Raw genomic sequence first — 25,925 nt, 5'->3', positions numbered from 1 at the left:
GGTCTTACTGCCCACCCTCCTCTGTTTCCTTGCTGTGTTTGCTGAAACGGAACAAAGAGCAGGGAAAGCCCCTCCCCTCCAGGCAAGCAGAGGGGAAAGTGTCGTCTCTGTGCTCCGGTACTGCTGGGGGAGAGGGAGAGAGAGTGGGGGAGGGAGAGGGAGAGAGAGGGGGGAGGGGGGGAGGGAGGGAGAGAGAGAGAGAGAGAGAGAGAGAGAGAGATGGCTGGCTTGGGGGGGAACTTTTGCCTTTCTTTCCTCCCCCCCCCCCCCCCGTTAAATCCCTCTCCAGCATTCTTAGCCAGCTGCTTCTCTGCACACCCCTCTCATGTCCCTTCTTTGTTTTTCCTTCGCTCCCCACTTAATTGGGTCACCCCAAATTCACCATCAGATCACATAGCATGTCCATGGCTACAGCCTGCACCAAAAAAATCACGCACCCACTGTTGCCTGGGGCTGCAATGGTGCAAAAACGTGGTTAAAAAGCATGGATCCACATGGATCCTCAGGATCTTTGCATTGGGTCACCCCAAATTCACCATCAGATCACATAGCATGTCCATGGCTACAGCCTGCACCAAAAAAAGCACGCACCCACTGTTGCCTGGGGCTGCAATGGTGCAAAAATGTGGTTACAAAGCATGGATCCACAGGGATTCTCAGGATCTTTGCATTGGGTCACCCCAAATTCACCATCAGATCACATAGCATGTCCATGGCTACAGCCTGCACCAAAAAAAGCACGCACCCACTGTTGCCTGGGGCTGCAATGGTGCAAAAACGTGGTTACAAAGCATGGATCCACAGGGATTCTCAGGATCTTTGCATTGGGTCACCCCAAATTCACCATCAGATCACATAGCATGTCCATGGCTACAGCCTGCACCAAAAAAAGCACGCACCCACTGTTGCCTGGGGCTGCAATGGTGCAAAAACGTGGTTACAAAGCATGGATCCACAGGAATTCTCAGGATTTTTGCATTGGGTCACCCCAAATTCACCATCAGATCACATGTCTGTGGCCACAGCATGAAGCACAAAAATGATACATCCACTGTTTCATTCAGAATGTTTTTTCCCTTGTTTTCCTCCTCTAAAAACGATGTGCGTGTTATGGTCTGGTGCGTGTTATAGAGCGAAAAATACGGTAAGTTTGAGAACCAAGGTACCACTTGAAGGTTGCTTCCACCTGCAGATCTCTCTTCGCACATCAGAACCTGGTCCATGGGCCAGGGGGAGGTATTCCACATTCGCTTGGTTGATTTGAGCCGCCTTGTAGAATCAGATATGCACCCACGATGGAAAAACCCAAAGACGCTGCAGGAATGAGCACGGGGCAGCTTTGTACTTCAGCTTTATTTTTAAAAAACAAGTCATGCACAACACAAAAGGTGCTTAAAATAAAAACCCACCGCCACTTTCCACCATCACAGACAGCGCCACCGAAATGTTAAAACACACAAGAAGCCTCACAATGCATTTTTCTCTACTTGGAAAGTTTTTAAAGTTGTGCACCGTTAACCGAGACACAAGGTGCTTTATTAAGCTCTGCAGAAAATCCTAAAGGAGAGAGACACTTCCCAAAACAGAATGCAGACTGCAAGGACCACCTGGGCTGGTGGATTGGGACCCGGAAAGGTTTCCTGTTTGCCAGAGATGCCTTCAGCCAAGGAGGGTGAGGGTGCCAAATTCCCTCTCCACCAGCCAGCATCTCCTGCCAGAAACCTTGATGCCAAGGAGACAGAACTGCTGGCCAGGAGGCTTTGCCAAGTCGCAAACAGGCAACCCTAAAAAAATAAAATAAATACAGGCTTTTGGGGAAGCCTAGGAAAGGTCTACTGTTTTTTCTCTGCGCCCAACAGGGGGACAGCCACACAATTAACTGGAGTTATAGGGCTTATGCCGAAAGCCTTGCAAGATGCGTAACGGTTTCCAAACAAAACCCAGTTTGCCTGAAACTGACCTTGACTCAAGAGGGACAAAGCAGTCGCAGTGGCAGATGTTTGTGTGCATGCAAGACAAGGTTCCTTGCCGACTTTCTACAAAGTGGGGAGACAGCATACAGCACAGATGGTTTTTTTCCTCCCCTTCTGTGGGGCTCTAAGTCTGGAAGCAAAACTACTTTTTTTAAAAAAAGGTTTATTAAAATGCAAAAGCACGGGAGGATTGCTACGCAGCCCAAACTCTGCTTGCAAATCGCCAGCACTTCATAAATAAATCGGCAGGAATCTGCACCTTGCTCGGTCAGAGCAACCCACAAGCAGCAAGCGCTGCCTTGCCCCAACCTGGTGCACTCCATTTGTTTCAGACTACAGCTCCCATCAGGACCCAAGCCAGGCTGGGGCAAGGCTGGGCTAGTCACTTATGAATTATTCCAAGCATCTCTGCTTGGGGGAAAAAAGCACAGGCCTGCGTAACGGGGGTAACTGACGTTATCTAGTGTAGAATATCTAAAGCACTAATTTATAACTCTGTGCGGATGTCAGAGATAGAAAAGGGGAACGGGAGCTCTCTTGCAAGTTGAGCCCCTGCGGTCTAAATTCCTCAGAGCTTAATAAAGCACTCGCGTCCCGCAGTTGAAAGGAGAAAGGTAGACCGGACCGTAACACATTAAGAACAAATCACTTTTTAAAAGCAGCCAGGAGTTTCTGTTTGTAACGAAACGGAAGCCACATAAACGTTAAGACAGGAGTAGTTTTTTAAAAAATGATAATAAGGAAGAAAAGACGAGGGAGAAGGTTCTGCCCAGGGGGAGATCTCGATCGAGGATCCGTTGCGCGCGCATATGCGCGAGATCTGTGAAATGCGCCCGCCCGCTAGCTCAGAAGGGGGCTTCCCGCGATCCGCGGGCCGCCATCATGGCTCGCTTCAGCTGCTCGTAGGTCACGAACATCACCACGTTCCAAGATCCCAGCCGCAAAAACGAGGGAGTGAAGCTGAGAGACGGAGAGAGAAAAAAGAGAAAAACAGAGCTGGCGTTAGAACAAATGGAAAATGAGAGGAGATCCTGTTGATGGATGGCAAGGGGCGTTATTGCTTTTGTTACTAAGAGATGTATTTGGGGGGGGGGGTTTATATTGCAAACTGCTTATAAAGGGCCAGGGCCTTTTCAGTGATGGCTCCGACCTGGTGGAATGCTCTGTCCCAGGAGACCAGGGCCTTGCAGGATTTAACCTCCTTCCGTCGGGCCTGTAAGACAGAGCTATTCTGCCTGGCCTTTAATTTGAATTCAGCCTGATCTTTTATTTCCCTTCTCTTCCCTCCCCCTCCCCTTTTATGAAGATCACCCGCTCTGAGACCCCACAGCTAATTCTCCCCTGGGCTCCTCGCTGGCCCAAGTAGGACCAATTCAGCCAGCTAGCCCTGGGGATTATCTAACTGATATTTTATTTTTGAATCTTATTGTTCATGTTTTTATACTGTATTTTATGCTGCTTTTACAATTAAGTGTTTTAAATTTGTTGTTAACCGCCCTGAGCCCAGTTTTTGGGCCAGGAACGGTGGGGTATAAATAAAAAATTATTATTATTATTTATTATTTGTGAGCCTCGGATGAAGGCTGACAAAGGAATTTAGCAAATGAGATAAAAGGTAAAGGGACCCCTGACCATTAGGTCCAGTCGTGGCCGACTCTGGGGTTGCAGCGCTCATCTCGCTTTACTGGCCGAGGGAGCCGGCGTACAGCTTCTGGGTCATGTGGCCAGCAGGACTAAGCCACTTCTGGCGAACCAGAGCAGTGCACGGAAACGCCGTTTACCTTCCCGCCGGAGCAGTACCTATTTATCTACTTGCACTTTGATGTGCTTTCGAACTGCTAGGTTGGCAGGAGCAGGGACTGAGCAACAGGAGCTCACCTCGTTGCGGGGATTCGAACCGCCAACCTTCTGATCGGCAAGCCCTAGGCTCTGTGGTTTAACCCACAGCGCCACCCACGTCCCTAGCAAATGAGACAGGACCACCTAAATGCAAAAGCAGCATGAATGGGTGAATGAGGAGGGCAAGGGTTTTTCGGGGCACCTGAAAACCCAAGCAGTGGCCCCCAGATTCCACCTTGCCTTAAAAACTAGGTGCACATCTGACCATGAAATTGAGATGTCTTGCGTGAACATCTCTTTACCCTGGCCTTTGAAGCTGGATGGATCTATTCACCACCCTGCCCTTTTCACAGGCCAGGACTTCAAGGCAGCTTTTGCACAAATTCAAATAGTGCAAATGAAACACACACACAAAAGCTAGGAACCATATCAAAGATAACGGCTAAAAAGCAATTCTAACAAAATTAAAACAATATGGAAAAACCCAAATCTGTTAGAATACTGATGATGATAATGAAAAAACCAGCACAGCATTACAAAAAGCCAACAACAACAACAAGACAGTTCCCAAAGGCCTGTTGGAACAAGAGATTTGACCAGGGGACAAATCTCAAGAGTGGCAAGTTGCTCAAGTGAGCATCTTCCTCCCCAATTCAAAGGATAACCGTCCTTTGGCAGCCAAGGGATCTGCCTCTTTGGGAGGCAACAGAAAAAACCCCAGAGCATGGATCCCAAGGTACAGGTAGCCATGGGCAAAGATGGCTGGTGCCCATTGAGACTGGTAGGGCAGAAGGCAAGTAGCCTGCCACATGTGGCAGCAGAGCCCATAAAAGGCAGAGCCAACGACTGTATTTTTCCATGTATAAGACGCCCCAATATATAAGGCTTTTTTCAAAACCCAAAATTAATAAATCAATATTGCTTGAGTTGCTGAGCCTTTTGGGGGGCGGGGAGATTTCCCTTCACTTGATTCCAATCACTCCCCCCCACATTCACTATCCGTGTATAAGCCGACCCCCCAATTTTTGATAATAATTTTTGTTTTTCAATTACAATAATCCAATGATAGCTTCATAATAGCAGTGCCGAATTAAAATACTATTCCGTAATACAAATCACTCAGGTGCCAAATTTAGGTGGCCTGCCGCGTGCTAGAATTGACGTTTTGATGATTCACTTTGTTTCTGCGTTCCAAAACCTTATTGATTTCTATTCCATTACAGTCATAATAGCAAGCCCTTATACATCAGCTGCAATATTTATAACTTCTATTCGTGTTAACGCATTAAATAATTTATGTGAGATCTTCACTTGTAGACCCCCAATTTTTGCCTTTTTTTTTTTTTAAGAAAAAAAACGTCTTATGCATGGAAACTAACGGCAATTCTTTGTCTTGTCCCCATCTTCCTCCTCCTGTTTCCCACATTGCACAAAGGGGAACACCGAGACTAAGGAGGAGGAAGGAGGTAGCTGAACGGCGGAATCGCCCCCAGGCTGGTTGCAGGGCCGGATTTAGGTCTGATGAGGCCCTAAGCTCCTGAAGGTAATGGAGCCCTTTATGTGTCCAGCTGTCCTTTGTCAACAACAAATGGTCGCTGTTTTTTGTGTTGAATATACGCTGTATCGGGGTCAGCAAACTTTTTCAGCAGGGGGCCGGTCCACTGTCCCTCAGACCTTGTGGGGGGCCGGACTATGCAGTCATACCTCATGTTACGTCCACTTCATGTTACATTCTTTCAGGTTACATCCCGCGGCGACCCAGAAGTACTAGAAAGGGTTACTTCCAGGTTTTGCTGCTCACGCAGATGAGCAAAATGACGTCATGCGCATGCGCAGAAGCAGCAAATCGCAACCCGCACATGCGCAGACGCGCCGTTGCGGGTTGTGTTCTTTTCATGTTGCGAACGGGCCTCTGGAATGGATCCCGTTTGCAACCAGAGGTACCACTGTATTTTTTTGGGGGGGGGGGATGAATGAATTCCTGTGCCCCACAAATAACCCAGAGAGGCGTTTTAAATAAAAGCACACATTCTACTCATGTAAAAACACGCTGATTCCCAGACCGTCCGCGGGCCGGATTGAGAAGGCGATTGGGCTGTGTCCGGCCCCCGGGCCTTAGTTTGCCTACCCATGTGCTATATGGTAATTTATGGACCTAACAGGTATCTAAAGCCATTTGCACATAACAAAATATGCATTTTATCAAAGTAATTGCTGAACCGAAATACAATTAAGAAGAAGTATATGAATTGTGAAATACAATTAAGAAGAAGCACAGTGGTACCTCCGGTTACAAACAGGATCCGTTCCGGAGCCCCGTTCACAACCTGAGAAGAACACAACCTGCGTTTGCGCATGGCGATTTGCTGCTTCTGCGCATGAGCATGACGTCATTTTGAGAGCATGCGCGAGTGGCGAAACCCCGAAGTTACTTGTTCCATTACTTCCGGGTCGCCGCGGGACGCAACCTGAAAAGGTTTAACCTGAAGCATCTTTAACCCGAGTTATGGCTGTATATTTTGGGGGGTGGGCCCAAGAGAGTGGGGCTCTAAGCTATAGTTTGTTTAGCTTCTACGTAAATCTGGCACTGGCTGGGTGCAAGGAAGAAGACATGCCAGCAGGGGCTGGATGAAGGAGGGTTGAGGCTGGCAGGGGCACTGGCCTCCGTTGCCCGGGGGTCTCCAGCTCCAAATGGTTGCGGACAGCCCAGTCACCTCGCCCTAATTCCCATCTCCTGCCAACCTCCTGTCCCGTGGGGGCCTTCAAAGGAGATGGAGACTCACCCTTTGTAGAAGGCGAGGGGCCCCTCCTTCCGCAGCATGGCGAGGGCACACTTCACGGCACTTCCGTATTGGCCGGGGGCAGAGTTCATATATCTGGTCTTCACTACGTCGACAGGGGAGGCGATGACGGTCGTGCAGAAACCGGCTCCAAACGCAGAGGTGAAGTGGCAAGGGAGGTTGTCTGCAAAGACAAGCGGGAGGGAGGCATCGTGAGCCGGGAAGAAAACCAAATCGCTTCCCCAAAACTAGCCATTGTGGAATATGTGGCTGGACAACAACACGAAAAAGCTAAAGCCAAAAGCTCGTGACGTGGAAGTTTCACAAAACAAATGAAATACTGTGAAAACCGTGAGAAGTAATCGACTATAAATATTATCTTGTGGAAATCCACTAAATAATAAAAATCAAAAAGCTTAAGGGAAAAAATTAGAAAAACCTAATTTTCTTCCTTAAAGGTTTTGTTCTATTTTAGGTTTTGATTATTGTCTCCCAAAGCAACTGCTCTATTCTGAACTTAAAAATGGAAAGCGTAATGCTGGTGGTCAATAAAAGAGGTTTAAAGACTCTCTCAAGGCAAATCTTAAAAAAAGTAGTATAAACACCAACAACTGGGAAACACTGGCCTATGAGCGCTCCAGTTGGAGAACAGCCTTGACCAAAGGTGTCCTGGGCTTTGAAGACACTCGAACTCAGGACGCAAGGGAGAAACGTGCTAAAAGGAAGGCACGCTTGGCAAACCCTCACCGTGATCAACTCCCGCCTGGAAACCTGTGTCCCCACTGTGGAAGGACGTGTGGATCCAGAACTGGCCTCCACAGTCACGTACAGACTCACTTGTAAAACCGTGTTTATGGAAGACAATCTCACTCGATCTCAATCTCACTCAATCTCAATCTCACTACGAGAGATCGCCAGGAAGAAGAAAAAGCCCAGCGTGGAGAACCTTGAAAAATCAACATTTGTCTGTGAGAACTTACAGACTTTGGCTATTGCAGAAAAAATGCCCATGTCTCCAGTCCATGTTTTGGGCTTTAAAGGTGCTGACATTGAAAGCCCTAAACGGCCTCGGCCTTGTATACCTGAAGGAGCGTCTCCATCCCCATTGTCCAGCCTGGACACTGAGGTCCAGCGCAAAGGGCCTTCTGGCAGTTCCCTCACTGCGAGAAGCAAAGCTACAGGGAACCAGGCAGAGGGCCTTCACGGTGGTGGCACCCGCCCTGTGGAACGCCCTCCCTTCAGATGTCAAACAGATAAGCAGCAATATGCAATTTTACATGGTGATATTAGACTGTCAGAACCCTTTGGTGATCTGCGGTTAAGGATCCACCATAGCGTGGGCGACTTTTGCAGGAACCTCGCAAGAGGTGGACCCTCCACGCATCTCAGAAGCCAGGATCTCTTTCAAGCAACAGCCCGGTCCTGTCCATCGGTCCTCACCTGTCATGAGGTTGTACTTGAGCAGAGCATCCTTGATCAGGTCGTAGGTCACCAGCTCAGCGCAATTCACAAGCGCATTCCGGGTTATATTAGGGGAGGTACCTAGAGAAAGCGGAAGCAAAAATTATTTGATGTGTTAATGCGAACGGAGGTCGTCAAAATTGCAGCTGAGGTTTGTTCTTCGGACTGGCAGATCTAACATATAGAATAAGAGAACAAGAAGAACATACGTTTAAAGAAGATTGGAATATTTTATTGAATATATGGGGGGGGGGAATTGTGCACACTTGAAAATGTTGGCAGCGTTAGGAAAAATTCATCAGTGTACGTTTGATGGATGTAATAATGGACAACTGAATGGTTTAGTTTATGTAAAATACCGGCCAATTGGTGCCAAAGAAGGATAGAACTTTCTTTATGTACGCTACAACAGCAGCAAGAATACTCATCGCAAAGCACTGGAAGACACAAGATCTACCCACCCTGGAAGAATGGCAGATGAAGTTGATGGACTACATGGAATTGGCGGAAATGACTGGCAGAATCCGAGACCAGGGAGAAGAGTCGGTGGAAGAAGATTGGAAAAAATTCAAAGAATATTTACAGAAATACTGTAAAATTAATGAATGTTAGAAAGATGCTGGAATGAAGCTACATGGTTTTAGCAGAAATGTTATAAAGAACTAAGTAAAAATAGATTGTCAAGGGGCCAAAGTGTAAAATTTAAGGTCAGAATGTGTTAAGATATATTATAGAACAAAAATTGAGAAAGATGGAAAGGATTTGCTGAAATAGCTAATTGGATACAAAAAAGGGAGGTGTGAGGAGGTCGATGAAACAAGTAAATGAAAGGTAAAGATATGGAAATATTGGATGTGTTTTTAAGTGTTTTTGTTTTTCTTATTGTTTTGCTGTATTGTTTTCTGTTTTTCTTTTTATTTTTGACGTATTGTAACTTTTTGTTGTCTTTCTTTTTTTTCTTTCCCCTTTTTTTTTGGTAACTATTAAACTTTTAATAAAGATCATTAAAAAAAATAGTTTATGTAAAATATGCAGGGATTCATGTTATGCAAAATGAACCAAGGAAAGTCATTGATATTTTAAGGTTGTTTAATGAATGTTTTTTTATTTTATTTTCTGTTTTACAATTTAAAATAAACAAAGCGAAAAAAGCACTAAGGCAAAGTCTCTTTGTAACAGGGCATGAGTTAGCAATTCTGAATTGAGCCACCGTGATATAGTGCTCAGAGTGCTGGACTTGGACCTGGGAGACATCAGGGTTCAAATCCCCACTCGGCCACAAAGCTCACTGGTGGCCTTGGCCTACCTCACAGGGTCGTTGTGCGGATGAAATGGGGAGGAGGCAAACTGTGTTAGACCACCTTGAGCCGCTCGGAGGAAAAGATGGGATAGAATCATAGAATCATAGAGTTGGAAGAGACCACAAGGGCCATCGAGTCCAACCCCCTGCCAAGCAGGAAACACCATCAGAGCACTCCTGACATATGGTTGTCAAGCCTCTGCTTAAAGACCTCCAAAGAAGGAGACTCCACCACACTCCTTGGCAGCAAATTCCACTGTCGAACAGCTCTTACTGTCAGGAAGTTCTTCCTAATGTTTAGGTGGAATCTTCTTTCTTGTAGTTTGGATCCATTGCTCCGTGTCCACTTCTCTGGAGCAGCAGAAAACAACCTTTCTCCCTCCTCTATGTGACATCCTTTTATATATTTGAACATGGCTATCATATCACCCCTTAACCTCCTCTTCTCCAGGCTAAACATGCCCAGCTCCCTTAGCCGTTCCTCATAAGGCATCGTTTCCAGGCCTTTGACCATTTTGGTTGCCCTCCTCTGGACACGTTCCAGTTTGTCAGTGTCCTTCTTGAACTGTGGTGCCCAGAACTGGACACAGTACTCCAGGTGAGGTCTGACCAGAGCAGAATACAGTGGCACTATTACTTCCCTTGATCTAGATGCTATACTCCATATAAATGCAATAAGCAAAATAATAATGCAATAAGCAAAATAATAATGGCTTGGAGGACTTTGGAAGCGTCGGTTCCCCCTTTGCCAAAACCCAAATTTACTGACCTTTCCAGAGGCCTCGAACCCCTTCCTCTCTCGCGATGGTCTTGTAGGCGTCGAGGGTCCCTTGGTACCGCCGGCCGCCCTCCATCCGGGCTTGGGCTTGGAATCTCACTTTGACCACATCGGTCGGCTGGGCCACGGCGACAGCCATCGCTCCGGTGGTGCAGCCCGCGAGAAGCCGGCTGCCGATACCAGCATCTGCCAAAATCAGAGAAGGCAGCCACATAAGAACAGGATTCATTCCCAAAATAGGATTATAAACGAGCCTCTTTCATGTGTACTGTAAGTGTACAAAATCACTGAGGTGTGCGCACTTGCTTTGGCCGGGTAATCTCATTTATATTAGGTCTAGCTGGAGGCAAACAAACTCCTTATCGACCCAAAGAACCTCGTTTGCTGATCTTTCCTATTTCTCACAGAGTTGTTCGCGACAAAAAGCCGTGGAGAACTGTAGAAGAATAGCCAACGCTCTGGAAGAGAGGCTTAGATGTACTGTTTCTGGTTGTATATCCATTTTTTTTTTACTATACTACAGTGGTACCTTGGTTCTCAAACGCCTTGGTACTCAAGCAACGTGGAACCCAAACACTGCAAACCCAGAAGTTAAGTGTTCCAGTTTGCAAACTTTTTCCAGAAGCCGAAAGTGTTCCGTTTTGAGTGCCACCCTTCCGTTTTGAGTGTTATGCTGAGGTCTGCCTGTTTTTGCTATTTATTTTGCGTTTTTGCGTCTCTTTATTTTTGTGACTCAGTGGAACCCAGCTCAGCTACTGATTGATTGATTGATTGATTGATTGTGTGACTACAGTACATTCTTTATTGCTTTCATTTTATGGATCAATGGTCTCGTTAGAGAGTAAAATCCATGTTAAATTGCTGTTTTAGGGGTTGTTTTTTAAAGTCTGGAACGGATTGATCCATTTTGCCGTACTTTCTATGGGGAAGCGAGCCTTGGTTTTGGAATGCTTTGGTTTTGGAACGAACTTCCGGAACGGATTAAGTTTGAGAACCAAGGGACCACTGTACTATAACTAAGTCAGTTTATTGTGTTTTAGCAAACAGCAATTATACACATGAAAATGATAGCAATAAATAAATAAATAAATAATAACAATAATAATAAAATAAAATAATAATGATAATAGTGATTTACATTTCTTCTCCTTGACCTTTAAAGGATAAATCACTTCCCATATCCCCTTTAAGTTTTATAGCACAGATTTGTAGAGCCTTGGCAAGAAATTTTGACCTTCTGAAGGTTATATACTATACCACTCTGAAATGTTTCTTTGACTGTCCTTGAATCTTTACGCACCCTTTCCTGCCCCACCCTTTGAGAAGCACTGTCTCTGGGGTTAGGAAGGAAGACCCCCATGCTGGCCTTCAGGTTCTTCTGTAGCTGCGGTCCCTGCACTGCAGGGGTTTGGACTAGATGGCCTTTGGGGGTCCCCTCCCAACTCCACGATCCTTGGCCCCAGAGGCCCAAGTCCACTTACGCTCGGAGCCCTTGGTGTAGAAATGCTTCACCGAATCGTACAGCCCAATGCGGACAGAGGCAAAGCTCATCTGGCGCTGCAGGCCGGCCACCAGCCCGTTGTAGAGGCTCCGGGGTCCCTCGTTCTTCACCATCGTCGCCATGGTGCCAAAGACCCCTCTGTACTGTGCCGTCCTGGCTTCCACAGCCACCTTGTTCTCCCCTTGGATCTGCACAGGAGGAGAAGAGAAGAGGGAGAGGGAGGGAGAGAGAGGGAGAGAGGATGAAGAAACTTAAGAGTGAACTGGAGCCTGCCTGCCTGAGCTCAGAAGCAACATTCCGTTTTTTTGTTTTTTTAATATATATTTTTTATTAATTTTAGCATATAAAAATTTTAAGACATACCACACAAATTATTATACATATATCCTTATTTGGACTTCCTCCAGCATCTCTGACAGCCTTCCGTCTTGATTATTTCTCCTGCAATTCTTAACTTAATATTGCCTTTATATTTTCTAACAAATTGTTTCTTCCTTTCCATTTTTACAATATTTCTTAAATTACTCCTCACAGAACTTCTTGTAGTCCTACAAATGTAATTTGATCATCGCAAATACTTTTCAGATACTCAGCAAATTCAGTCCAGTCTTCGGTAAACCTCTGGTCCCGCCGGTCTCGGATCCTTCCTGTTAGCTTATCTAATTCTGCATAGTCCATCAATTTCATCCTCCATTCTTCTGATGTTGGTAGTTCTTCTTGCTTCCATTTTTGGGCCAATAATATTCTTGCTGCCAGAAGCAACATTCTGGTGCTATTTTATCCCAGGTTCAACAAGCAAGACAGGGGCCTTCTTCCAACACTCCCTTTGCCATCTAGGAAGATCTCCTGCACATAATTCCAGTGAACTTTGCACACGCTGTATGTTTTGGTAGGTGTCCAGCGACGAGCGTCCCACTTCTGACACCAAAGTTGCTGCCTAACCTTGACTTCTGGATGACAGATGCCGGCTGACTTAGGCGATTTCCCTGCAGGGTTATATACAACTCCCCGGAGGGGCTTCCTAGCACAAGCCTGCAACAGGGCTTCTCCTTCGCAAAGGAAAAGGGAGTTCTGGGCTGTGCAGGGAAAACGTCGCTTGGGGGCTCAAGTACAGTGGTACCTCGCAAGACGAATGCCTCGCAAGACAAAAAAACTCGCTAGACGAAAGGGTTTTTTGTTTTTTGAGCTGCTGCGCAAGACGATTTTCCCTATGGGCTTGCTTCGCAAGACGGAAACGTCTTGCAAGTTTGTTTCCTTTTTCTTAACACCGTTAATACAGTTGCGACTTGACTTCGAGGAGCAACTCATAGAACGCAGTGTGGTAGCCTTTTTTGAGGTTTTTGAAGACTTTGGTGATTTTTGAAGCTTTCCCAAAACTTTCCCAACACCGTGCTTCGCAAAACGGAAAAAATCGCAAGGCGACAAAACTCGCGGAACGAATTAATTTCGTCTTGCGAGGCACCACTACGCAGGCTCACACCAAATTCTCAGCTGGTTGGGCTTTGTTCGACAGTGCATTGCAGGACAGAGTCCAGCCAGCCTGCAAGAGCTTTCCATTGAGACACACTCTATATTGGAATAATATATATGCCATCTTAGCTATTCATCCTCTGGCCAACCCCCTTCCGCCACCCATTGCCCCATCTCTCCATCCATCTGCGGTCCTTGAAAACACTTCCTCAACCCATTATTATTTTTTTTACTATATGTGCAGAGCCCTCCTTGTACCTTATGTGGATCTGTTTTTCACTTTTAACAAAGTGTCAAGTTCCTCTTAACCTAGACAGCATCTTAAAAAGCAGAGACATCACCTTGCCGACAAAGGTCCGTCTAGTTAAAGCTATGGTTTTCCCAGTAGTGATGTATGGAAGTGAGAGCTGGACCATAAAGAAGGCTGATCTCCGAAGAATGGATGCTTTTGAATTGTGGTGCTGGAGGAGACTCTTGAGAGTCCCATGGACTGCAAGAAGATCAAACCTCTCCATTCTGAAGGAAATCAGCCCTGAGAGCTCACTGGAAGGACAGATCCTGAAGCTGAGGCTCCAATACTTTGGCCACCTCATGAGAAGAGAAGACTCCCTGGAAAAGACGCTGATGTTGGGAAAGATGGAGGGCACAAGGAGAAGGGGACGACAGAGGACGAGATGGTTGGACAGTGTTCTCGAAGCTACAAACATGAGTCTGACCAAACTGTGGGAGGCAGTGAAAGACAGGAGTGCCTGGCGTGCTCTGGTCCAGGGGGTCACGAAGAGTCGGACATGACTAAACGACTAAACAACAAGTTCCTCTTATGCTGGTTCCCACCAGTTTTACATACATGACACTGATCTCACCGATAACGGGTTTTTGCAGAAATCCCACACCAGCTATTCCCAAGCAGACAGTGGGCACCGTTAATTCAGGGTGCCTGACCCTAACTTGGGAGCTGCTCCCTGCCCACAAAGGCATAGTAGGAAAATATATGGAAAGTCGACCTCTGGGTGTGGCATCTGCTGGGGCTCACCTGCAGCCGGACTTTAGCTGTGTCCAGGGGGAAGGTGATCAGGTCTGCAATGCAGGCAGCCGTCCCGGCTCCAACGAACTTCACAGCAGCCGTCGGAGGGACGTCGGTGGGCTTGAATCCAACCATTTTAAAATAGCCTCACGCCTGTTTTTTCGGAGGAGATGAAGGAAGCAGTGAGGGTCACTGCTGGGTGCCGATGTAGGAAGCGGACAAGACAAATGAACTCTGCCCCTGTCTGGGGAGAACAGAAGACACCCTTAAAATCCAAAACATGGAAGAAATAATAATAATACTAAATAATAAATAATAATAAATAAATAAATAATAATAATAATAATAATAATAATAATAATAATAATAATAATAATAATAAATAAACATAGTTTAGAGGTCCTGGGCCCTAAGGAAGTCACGACTATCCTCCACGAGGGCCAGGGCCTTTTCAGTGATGGCCCCGACCTGGTGGAATGCTCTGTCCCAGGAGACTAGGGCCCTGCAGGATTTAACCTCCTTCTTTCGGGACTGTAAGACAGAGCTATTCTACCTGGCCTTTAATTTGAATTCAGCCTGATCTTTTATTTTACTTCTCTTCCCTCCCCCTCCCCTTTTATGAAGAGACCCCACAGCTAATTCTCCCCTGGCCTCCTCGCTGGCCGAAGTGGGACCAATTCAGCCAGCTAGCCCTGGGGATTATCTAATGCTTATTTCCCCTAAATTGATTTTTGAATTTTATTGTTATTCATGTTTTTATACTGTATTTTATGCTGCTTTTCTAATTAAGTGTTTTAAATTTGTTGTTAGCAGCCCTGAGCTCGGTTTTTGAACTGGGAAGGGTGGGGTATAAATAAAATTATATATTATTATTATTATTATTATTATAAATGATTTATTCCCCAGCCACTCTGGGCGGCTCCCAACAGAATAATAATAATAATCAATCAGTTTATTACAGTCAGTCAGAGAATAGAATATTAAGTGGATAAAAAAACAAAAACTGATAATTAAAACAGATAAAATCTAAAAACAAATATAACATTCAGTTAAAACAACTGTAAGAGCATAAGAACTAAAAGACTTGCAGTAATAATAATAATAATAATAATAATAATAATAATAATAATGCGACAAAACATCAAACATTAAAAACTTCCCTAAACAGGACTGCCTTCAGATGTCTTCTAAAAGTCAGGGCAGCAAATTCCAGTTGTTATTGGACTACAACTCCCATCATCCCTAGCTAGCAGGACCAGTGGTCAGGGAGGAGGGGAGTTGCAGTCCAAAAGCAGCTCAAGACCCAAGTTTGGGAAATCCTTCTGTATTGGCTGATTTGGAGATAACAAAACCAGCCTAGTTGCTGCCTGGGCTCACTCGCTATAGCCTATTCCTGATCCTTGCCTTGTCTGATACACAATAAGATTTGAGGCTTCGTATTTAGGTTAAGAGTTCAGCATGCCGTCCACTCCCTAAACTGTGGTTCATCTTCATGACGCTTTCTGAAAAGCCACCTTCCTAAATGACGGTTCGAAGTTTCGATCGAGGCACAGTTAATTTTAATCACTGTTTGTCAAGGCTGAACAACACAACAGTCTGCAATTAATCTAGAACAGAGGCAAAAGCTTCCTGTCTCCTCCACAGTAACAGAACTAGGGCTGCCGGACGTACGGACATATCCAGGATTTGTCCATCCAAAACAGTGTCCAGGCAAAATTTTCTATAATCAGCTAAAATGTCTGGGGAAACCCATATTGGAAGTATTGGGGTTTTTTGGCAAATTTCCTTAAGAAAGCTCAACTATTGTGTCTAATCTAATCCAGAATAGCTCAGCAACTGGTATTTGAAAGCATTGCAGCCTCTAGAGCAATTGAGTCAGTACAGTGCCATAAATAAATAATAATAATAAAATAATAATAATAATAATAATAATTTATACCCCGCCCATCTGGCTAGGTTTCCCCAGCCACTCTGGGCGTCTTCCAACAAAATATTAAAATACAGTGGTCTATTAAACATTAAAAGCTTCCCTAAACAGGGCTGCCTTCAGATGTCTTCTAAAAGTCTGGTAGTTGTTTATCTCTTTGACATCTGATGGGAGGGCGTTCCACAGGGCGGGCGCCACCACCAAGAAGGCTCTCTGCCTGGTTCCCTTTAACTTGGCTTCTCGTAATGAGGGAACTGCCAGAAGGCCCTCGGAGCTGGACCTCAGTATCTAGGCAGAACGATGGGGGTGGAGTCGCTCCTTCAGTGCCAGATTTACATATAAGCTAAACAAGCTATAGCTTAGGGCTCTCTTGGGGCCCCAAAAACTTTAAAGGGAAAAAACTGGATGTACATTTAAAAATATAAGATAAAAAACAATAAAACCTACATGCAGCAAGAGTGTTTCGTGTTGTGAAGTAAGTTGTAAGTAATGGGCTGCGCCTGCTCCCTAAATTATCACTGGTTTGCTCATTTCTGTATCAATTACTTTGATAAAATACATACTTTGTTACGTGCAAATGGCTTTAGATACCTATCAGGTCCATAAATTACCATACAGCACATTTTCAACAAAAAAACACAACACAACACAAAAAACAGGGAAAATTTGGTTTGCAGAAAGTCAGGATACAAATCTAGCCGTCCTAAACGTGGAGAGTGAGGAAGATGCATCTGAGATATATGCAAAAAAAGTATAAAAAAGGCACTCAGGCAAGGAACTTTGGCCTGCTGACCTTTGATGCACAGGTCTGAAAATCTGATAAGGTGAAGCCATCTCCAGATAATAGAGATAAGACTCCAGTCCGCCCAGGTCAAAGCAGCCGCACCCAAATGGTGCCTCAAAATGCTGCAACAGCAGCCTGGTTGCTAGCAAGGAGACGGACTCTGCTGCAATGACCTTTGCCGAAGTTCCCTTTTCTATTTACTGCCAGGACTGAGTCAGCGATAACCGGAACCCGGCTGAATCACACATTGCGCGTGGGAAGCAGGGACAGCCCACCCATGTCATTTTGCAGCTTTCTCGCTGAGCAGACTAATTGGAGAGCCTGGGAGTGGATGCAATTTATCCTTTATTAGCCTTTATCTAGGAAGCTCAGGCTGCAACCCTCACCGACCCACCCTCTGCTCCCATCTCAACAGCTTTCGATCGGCTGAAACGCAGCCTTATTATTGTCACATCCATCATCGCAACTTCTGCTTCCCCCCTCTGCCGCTGGCATGTGGCCCCCAGGAAGTTATGAGGCCCTCGATCTCAAAAAGGATACTGTTATGTACTGAGTTGAATAGGATCCAAAATGCAGCAGTCTGATTGGTCCTAGAACAATAGGATTCAGAATGCAGCAGCCTGATTGGTCCTAGAACAACAGGCTCCAGAATGCAGCAGCCTGATTGGTCCGCAGGAGCCACCCAATCCAGCTCCAGGTGGAAGTGAATCCACAACCTGATTGGCCTACAGGTGAATCCCAGAATTAGCCAATCACATGGGGCCCATTGTGTAAATAATGTATATAAAGCAGACATCCTGGGGGAACTTCCCTTCCTCCTCACCACTATGAGCTGAATAAAAGGTAAAGGTAAAAGGACCCCTGACCATTAGGTCCAGTCGTGACCAACTCTGAGGTGGTGGTGCTTATCTCGCTTTACTGGCCGAGGGAGCCGGCGTACAGCTTCCGGGTCATGTGGCCAGCATGACTAAGCCACTTCTGGCAAACCAGAGCAGCGCATGGAAACGCCATTTACCTTCCCGCCGGAGCGGTACCTATTTATCTACTTGCACTTTTGACGTGCTTTTGAACTGCTAGGTTGGCAGGAGCAGGGACCGAGCAACGGGAGCTCACCCTGTGGCGGGGATTCGAACCGCCGACCTTCTGATCGGCAAGTCCTAGGCTCTGTGGTTTAACCCACAGCACCATCCACTCTCGACTCCGAGTATATTTCAGATACCCTCCCCAGATTTTGGCCATTAAGGAAATCACGGAATGGCCTTTCCCCCACGGCAAACCGGAGTTGATTCACCCCCTCCACTTTCTTCTTCCCTGTTTTTCTATATCACCCGACTGGTGCAATACAGAATGGAATATATAGTTTTACAACTCTCACACTGGTATTGCATGGGTGGGGCACCCAAGATCCGCCCCACCCCTGAAAATAAGAATTGAGCTCAAAAGTGCACCTTACAATGAGATGGTGCCTGCAATATCCTGGAATGACGAGGGCTCATTATCACAGAGGCAGGTGAATTAGAACATAGAGATCTGCGCTTGGCACTTTTATGGCACAATAATGGTGCCTGAGGGCTCCAGTGTTCTCCCTATCCCATGATGCAGCGCAAGTGCGTGATTTTTAAATAAAAGCCCACTCTTGTGACTATCTTGAAATGCACTCTCCAAAAGCACTTGGGAACCTGGTGCCATCCAGATATTTGGAATTATCACTCCCATCAGCCCAGACAGCTCCATCTCCATGCATCGTACTTGCTGAGAGTGATGGGAGTTGTAGTCCCAAACACCCAGATGGCAAAGGCTGCTCTGTGGTGAGGTATACCCACACCATGGATTTTAAATGTATGTTTGGTGGAAGCAAATTGATACACTCAGAGAGGAACAGGAAGCCCAAGTTTTTGGGGGAAACGCAACTTCTGCAACGTGTACTCTGATGACTCCCCAAATATTTATTTTCTTGCAACTGCTTCTGCAGCACATATTCTTGCAGGGATGGTCAAACCCATCAGCGACTGCAAACAAGATTTTTGGGAGTTATTGCTTGTTAAGTACTTGATGAGGTGGCTTTGTCAATTTGCAAAAGTGCCAGTGTTTTGCTGAGAGACCGAGATAACTTGGCCTGGCAGAATTGGCTGGAAGAAAACTGGCTTGATGATCAGAGCCAGAGATTGTATCATTAGGGTGAAATACCATTTTGGAGGGCAAAAAACCCCAACACGGTTTGGAAGCAAGGTGTAAACAGATCAGCTACAACAAGCTAATAATATGGCAAGGAAAAACTGAATGGATTTTCCTTTCATCCTGTACACATTATGGAAAGAGCAAGCAAATGTTTCCTTAAGTTATTCTGCTACTTGGGAAGAGAAATGGGGTTACCCAGGGTAATGAGAGCCCTTCTGGGACAATTAAATCCCATCACACACCAAGTGGGAAACCCAGTGTGGTGTAGTGGTTAAGAGCGGTAGACTCGTAATGTGGGGAACCGGGTTTGCGTCTCCGCTCCTCCACCTGCAGCTGCTGGGTGACCTTGGGCCAGTCACACTTCTCTGAAGTCCCTCAGCCCCACTCACCTCACAGAGTGTTTGTTGTGGGGGAGGAAGGGAAAGGAGAATGTTAGCTGCTTTGAGACTCCTCCGGGTAGTGATAAAGCGGGATATCAAATCCAAACTCCTCTTCTTCTTGAAAAGTGAAAATCTCCAGAAGCCGGGCTAGAAGCCAGCTAGATTAAAACAAGTGCTGTCTGTACATTTTCAGACCTACATTTGCATCCCTGGGGTCTCAATTGCCTACTCTATTGTTAAAAATCAAAGCAGGAACGCTGTTTTCAGAATTCTCAGGAACCAAAACCAATTTCTGCAACTTGTGCAATATATTGAGAACCAACGTGGTCAGATATAAACGCAGTTAATATACCTAAAGGTAAAGGTAAAGGGACCCCTGACCATTAGGTCCAGTCGGGGCCGATTCTGGAGTTGCGGCGCTCATCTCGCTTTATTGGCTGAGGGAGCCGGCATACAGCTTCCGGGTCATGTGGCCAGCATGACAAAGCCGCTTCTGGCGAACCAGAGCAGCACACGGAAACACCGTTTACCTTCCCGCCGAAGCGGTACCTATTTATCTACTTGCACTTTGACGTGCTTTCGAACTGCTAGGTTGGCAGGAAGTTAATATACCTAGAACTGCACTGCAGAATACATAGACTTCTGAATTGCCAGTTTGGCAAGTCTCAGATAGAGAGGATTCTAAGTTTTTTCTCTCTGCATGATTTTTCTCCTGGTATTCAGAGCAAGCAGCAAGATATACAGTGGTACCTCGGGTTAAGAACTCAATTCATTCTGGAAATCCGTTCTTAACCTGAAACTGTTGTTAACCCGAGGTACCACTTTAGCTAATGGGGCCTCCTGCTGCTGCCATGCAATTTCTCTTCTCATCCTGAAGCAAAGTTCTTAACCTGAGGTACTATTTCTGGGATAGCGGAGTCTGTAACCTGAAGCATCTGTAACCCGAGGTACCTCTGTACCAAGTATCCCCCAGAAGTCTCATTGAAGCAAGCCCTCTACCGTTTTTGAGATTTCTTCCATGTATTTCCAAGCGTATCTTTACAACCAAACAGGACTAGAAACTTAAAGCTTATTCAAAAACTCAAATGTTTCGGAAGAGCAGTATTGCACCCAGCCCCCTATTTTCCCGCACTTGTGTACTGTTGCAACACACAGAGTTGTGATTTTACGCCATAGTTGTTCTCAAAGCCACAGCTTGAACCTGAGCTTCGCGAGAAGCCGTCCTCACCTTATTCAAGTATTTCAGGATGCCGGCAGGTCGATCAGGATTCTCTAAAGGTATCCCGTTCGTCGAAGTTGCTCAAGACCACCACAGTCTGAGTCCCTTTACTTTCCATAGAAAGACGGTTTGAAAGACGACACCTAATAATCATACTATTTATCCTGCAAAAAAAGAACAGAGGCTGTCTGAGAAACTGGGGCAACAGCTCAGGTTGAGGTTGTCAGCATTACAGAAGGATGCCAGAGAGCAGCCGACTTCTAAGATGCCAGCCTGCCAACGCTAAACCCTTATCTGGCCTTGCCACACCTCAGATTTGCATTAGACGCCAACAGCTTCTAATTCACAGATCGCTGGAGTCCAGAAATCCTCAAAGACAGAACCGGTTTAGACTGGCACCCAATAATTGCAGAAGCACCGGGGAAAAACAAGAGTCATCTTCATGTCCACCGATGCAAAGCAGCACCCAGATAAAAACCGTTTAGGTGAACTTTGCAACGAGAGGACATGTAACAGCAAGAAGCATCGTAATCGCCCTTGCGGAAGGGAATCCTCTTTTTGCAAGACCGGCACACACCTGTGCTAGCCACGCTTTAACACACCAGGGAGGAAGGCAACAAGATCTTACAGATCTCCACCAAACCAGGCCATAATCTGCAATGTGTCCCAATGAAAAGAGGTGTAAAACAGGCCCCAGCAAGCTTTGCAAAGCCTCTTTCCATTGGCAACATGGAAAATAAAATTAATTGGCAAGCTTTTTAAGTTAGGTAGAACAGTAGCTAATTTTTTTTTTAGCCAAGGAGAGAACTTTTGGGTCACCCTCCTCTCCCCCAGGGTTGCAGATGGATCTGGTAATTTGCAAGGAACAAAAGTTAGAATCAATTGCTTAAAGAAAAAAAAGAGTAACAGATTTGGAAAAGGGGAAAGGGGCAAGTGCCAAAATTTGGAGAGATGCAAGCGCCAAAGGATGAGTGCGATTTGGTTCAGGGATTGTTTCGGAAAACGACAATTAGGTAAAGTTGCCTTTAAATGGGAATTGAATAACACACACACACTCCCTGCAAAACAATAACCCTATCTAGAGCAGAATCTACAGCTCAATTTGGTAGCTGCCAAATGTTTTGGATTGCAGCTCTATTGACCCCAACCAGCAGGATGGTCAGTGACCCAAAATGAGGGCCAGAGTGGACTGGGGGGGTGCAGGGGTCTCGCAACATCTGAAGAACCCCTGATTTGCCATCCCTGTCCTAGAGAACTGAGCTTATGCCCCAGCAGTGCTGGCCACACAGGGCGCCAAGTTGACTATTAATAATAATAAAACCACGTACAGTGGTACCTCGCAAGACGAATGCCTCGCAAGACGGAAAACCCGCAAGACGAAAGGGTTTTTTGTTTTTTGAGCTGCTTCGCAAGACGATTTTCCCTATGGGCTTGCTTCGCAAGATGGAAACGTCTTGCAAGTTTGTTTCCTTTTTCTTAACACCGTTAATACAGTTGCGACTTGACTTCGAGGAGCAACTCATAGCACGCGATGTGGTAGCCTTTTTTGAGGTTTTTGAAGACTTTAGTGATTTTTTAAGCTTTTCCAAAACTTTCCCGACACCGTGCTTCGCAAGACGAAAAATTCGCGGAACGAATTAATTTCGTCTTGTGAGGCACCACTGTATATTTATATGGGTACCTACCAAAAGTTTGAGAAAGCCTGCCCTGCTCCCAGCAGCCTTATATGCAGGGGGGGAAAAAAAGTTTGGTGATAGCTATAAGCAGTGCAGTGTAGTGGTCAGAGCAGTGGTTTTCAACTGGTCGGAATGCCATGGGCAACATTGTCCTCTGTGCCTCTTTCCTTCCTTCCTTCTCTCCCTCCTCTGATGCCCTCTGGCACCTCTGCCTCCCAAAGGCTTGCACAGCTGTTTGTTGTAGCAGCCCTGGCTACAAGCTCCCTAGGCGAATGGTGGCTCTGGCGCTGGCCAGGGGGTGCTGGTTGCCAGGAGCTGAGGAGACCTTGGAGTAAGCAAGGAAATGGGCGAAGCAAGCCCAGCCAGCCAGTCTGCCAGGCCCTGCTTTTGGGGATGAACGGACAAGTCCCAGAGCCCTGTGGGGCAGTGTGAGGGGGCACCTCTCTTTGGGGCAGGGAGGGGGCAGCTCAGAGACCAGTGACGGCAGCAGCAGATACCCAGAGGACTCCCAAGGAGAGGGGAGAGGAGAGGAGCCTGAGGGAACCCTCCACAAGGGAGGGTGCTTGAAAAGGGGTGAGGGGCTGTCAGCTCTGCAGGCAAGGGGGGACATAACTGGGCTCCTGGGTCCCACAGGGGTGCCAGAGAAAGAACGCAGTTGGTCAAGGGAGCCGCGGACTCAAAAAGGTTGAAAACCTCTGGGTTAGAGTATCAGACTAGGACAAGGGTAGGCAAACTAAGGCCCGGGGGCCGGATCCGGCCCAATCGCCTTCCTTTCTCCTGCTGTGATGAGGCTGCATTTTAATGTTTCAATGTTTCAATGTTGTATTTTAATATTGTTTTTAAGTTGTATTCATTCAACTTGTTTTTATTATTGCTTGTTAGCCACCCTGAGCCCGGCCTTGGCTGGGGAGGGTGGGGTATAACTAAAATTTATTATTGTTGTTATTATTAAATCCGGCCCACGGATGGTCCGGGAATCAGCGTGTTTTTACATGAGTAGAATGTATCCTTTTATTTAAAATGCATCTCTAGGTTATTTGTGGGGTATAGGAATTTGTTCATTTATTTATTTTTCAAAATATAGTCCAGCCCATGACATAGTCTGAGGGACGGTGGACTGTCCCACAGCTGAAAAAGGTTGCTGACCCCTGGCACTAGGACCTGGGAGACCCAGGTTCGAATCCCCCACTTTGGCCGTGAAGGGTGACCTTGGGCCAGTCCTTTTCTTCTCTCAGCCCAGCCTCCCCTCACCTGGTTGTTGTGGGGATTAAATGAGGAGGGAGTGGAGAGCCAAAAACACCCCCTTGAGCTCCATGGAGAGAAAAAAGTTGCATATAAAAATAAATAACTTTACAGTTCTATGTGGTTTTTATGTAGGCAGCCCTGCTCAAGGAATCGCTAATGGTTGATGTTTCACTGTGTTTTCAATACTTTGGTGGGAGCAGCCCAGAGAAGCTGAGGCAACCCGTCAGATGGGTGGCATAAATACTAATTATTAATTATTATCATATGTGTGATTATTGTTTGTGTGTGTGCTGCAAATTGCTTTGATATTTTCTGTGCAACTGAGATGTGCAAGTATCAAAAGAAGATACAAGTTAAAACAGTGGCTACAGAAATGCGAAGAATTTGTAAAAGATGTTGGGGAGTCAGAAAGAGGAAGGGAAGGCGGTCGATGCTTTGTTTGAGCAATGTTAGATGTTATGGAAAATGGAAAACTCAATAAAAATCATGGGTTGCTTTTTTTAAAGGAGATGTACAAGTCTACATATAAAATACTTGTACATCTCAATTGCGCAGATAATGTCAAAGCGATTTACAACAAACACACAAATAATTATAAATATATACGCGTAAAGCTTTGGGGAAGGGCAGGCCAGTCCCCTAACAAAGGCGCACAGAGATGCTTGCTGGCAGGAAGGCAGAATAAAGGCGGCGACAGGAGGAGGGTGATGAGAAAGGATTTGGGGTGCGCAGAGGAAGATAAATGAATGAATGAGAAGAAAACGCATCCCCGGGTATCAAGGGGACCCCGGAAAGGAAACCCCACCCATGGGAGCAGCTTGGAGCGGGTCGAAGGGAAAAGGACCTCCCCGCCCAAATAACCCCCCACCCAGCCACCCGCTCACCTTATACCGAGGGGGAGAACAAAACACCCGCGAGGGAAGCAGAGGCGGCTGTCGGCCCAGATGCGGCGGCGGTGATGGAGGCGCACGGAAGGGCGATGGAGAAGCCGGGCGAGCGAAGGCAGAGCGAGGCAGGAGCGGCCGCCTCTTTATACCGCCTCGGGCGCCGCCTCCTGCCCGCTGGCCGCGCCCCCGACCCGCCTGCTTGCCGGTCCGCGCCCCCTCCGCACCTGCGGAGCCCAAGCGCCCGCAGGATCCAGCCCGCCGGGAGCAGAGGAGGAACCGGTTGGGCGCCGGAGCAAAGCCCCAGGGCGCACGCATGATTTACGCATAAGCTAAACAAGCTGTAGCTTGGGGGGCCACTGTTTTGGGGCCCCCCAAAAAAAATTAAAGAAAAAACCAACTGGGTGTACATTTCCTTTTATTTTTAATACAGTGGTACCTCGGGTTACAGACGCTTCAGGTTACAGACGCTTCAGGTTACAGACTCCACTAACCCAGAAATAGTGCTTCAGGTTTAGAACTTTGCTTCAGGATGAGAACAGAAATCGTGCTCCAGCGGCGCAGCAGCAGCGGGAGGCCCCATTACCTTAACCCATTACCTTAACCTGCTTTAGGTTAAAAACAGTTTCAGGTTAAGTGCGGACCTCCAGAACGAATTAAGTACCTAACTGTAGTAATTTTTATTGCATTTTCAATTTTATCATAATCACAGTTTCCATACATAGTTCAGTAAATTCAAGCATTGCTCTAACAGAGCATGGACCTCTTTCTGACTTCCGTACATAATTACTTTATTCTTAGTATTTCTGTAACCACTTTTTTTACCTTCTCTCTTATTTTTGTATTTCCCTTCATTAAATGTAAACCAGTTCCTTATATTCTCATTACATAACATTTCAACTCAAACCTACAGATGTTTTCAGATGTTTACAGGGCTGGGTGTACATTTCCAAAGTACTGTATAAGATAAAAAGCAAATAAAATAAAATCTGCATACAGCAACAGTATTTTGTGTTGTGTAAGCTCCTGTTTGTCATGTGCAAATGGCTTTAGATACCTATTAGGTCCATAAATTACGGTACCATCTAGCATATATTCAACACACAAAAACAGGAACAATTTGTTGTTGACAAAGGACAGCAGGACATATAAAGGGCCCCATTGCCTTCAGTAGCTTAGGGCCTCATCAAATCTAAATCCGGCCCTGCACACATCCCAGGCCCCTGCGGCCAGCTGCAAATGGGTTGTGAGCCGGCGGGAGCGCCTCTGAGCATGTGCAGAGTGTGTTTCTAGGCCAGCGCCGGAGTTTGCATTCCGGACCAGCTGGGGAAGTCCTAGTATACCCCACCGGATTCAAGGGTTAGGTGCTGCCGGCCCCATTGCACAGAAGGGTTTTGCTTCCAAATAACTAGGGAGAAGATGGGGGGGGGGGGTTCCTGAGCCCACCGACTCACGAGTAGGCCCTGTTTAAGCTTCTCCAGGGGAAGCAGGATCAGGCAAATCCCT

The 25,925-nt window shown here is 46.3% G+C and overlaps 1 protein-coding gene across 3 annotated transcripts; it reads right to left on the bottom strand.

Moving 5' to 3' along the window:
- Positions 1-1,334: 1,334 nt before the first annotated feature.
- Positions 1,335-24,484, bottom strand: LOC114595536 (dicarboxylate carrier UCP2). 3 transcript variants are annotated; one of them, XM_028725841.2, is made up of 8 exons: positions 24,420-24,484; positions 20,624-20,778; positions 14,136-14,370; positions 11,613-11,820; positions 10,123-10,317; positions 8,033-8,134; positions 6,596-6,776; positions 1,335-2,933 (listed from the first exon to the last, which is right to left on the bottom strand). In XM_028725841.2, the coding sequence occupies exons 3-8, from the start codon at positions 14,259-14,261 to the stop codon at positions 2,819-2,821; spliced, it is 927 nt and encodes a 308-aa protein (XP_028581674.1). In that variant the 5' UTR covers positions 14,262-14,370; positions 20,624-20,778; positions 24,420-24,484; the 3' UTR covers positions 1,335-2,818. The 3 variants fall into 3 exon arrangements, with proteins under 3 accessions (XP_028581674.1, XP_077783006.1, XP_077783007.1); XM_077926880.1 differs by having other exon boundaries at positions 14,136-14,366; XM_077926881.1 differs by lacking the exon at positions 1,335-2,933 and having other exon boundaries at positions 6,592-6,776.
- Positions 24,485-25,925: the final 1,441 nt, after the last annotated feature.

This window comes from Podarcis muralis, chromosome 4 (genome assembly GCF_964188315.1).
Source record: "Podarcis muralis chromosome 4, rPodMur119.hap1.1, whole genome shotgun sequence".
NCBI lineage: Eukaryota > Metazoa > Chordata > Lepidosauria > Squamata > Lacertidae > Podarcis > Podarcis muralis.
This window is presented reverse-complemented; position numbering and strand designations above follow the sequence as displayed.

Coding starts and splice junctions, on each gene's coding strand:
- LOC114595536 (XM_028725841.2), bottom strand. CDS start 14,261: ATGGTTGGATTCAAGCCCACCGACGTCCCTCCGACGGCTGCTGTGAAG. Junction 11,821..14,135: donor CAGCTAAAGTCCGGCTGCAG/GTGAGCCCCAGC, acceptor CCTCCTGTGCAG/ATCCAAGGGGAGAACAAGGT. Junction 10,318..11,612: donor CTACACCAAGGGCTCCGAGC/GTAAGTGGACTT, acceptor TGATTTTGGCAG/ATGCTGGTATCGGCAGCCGG.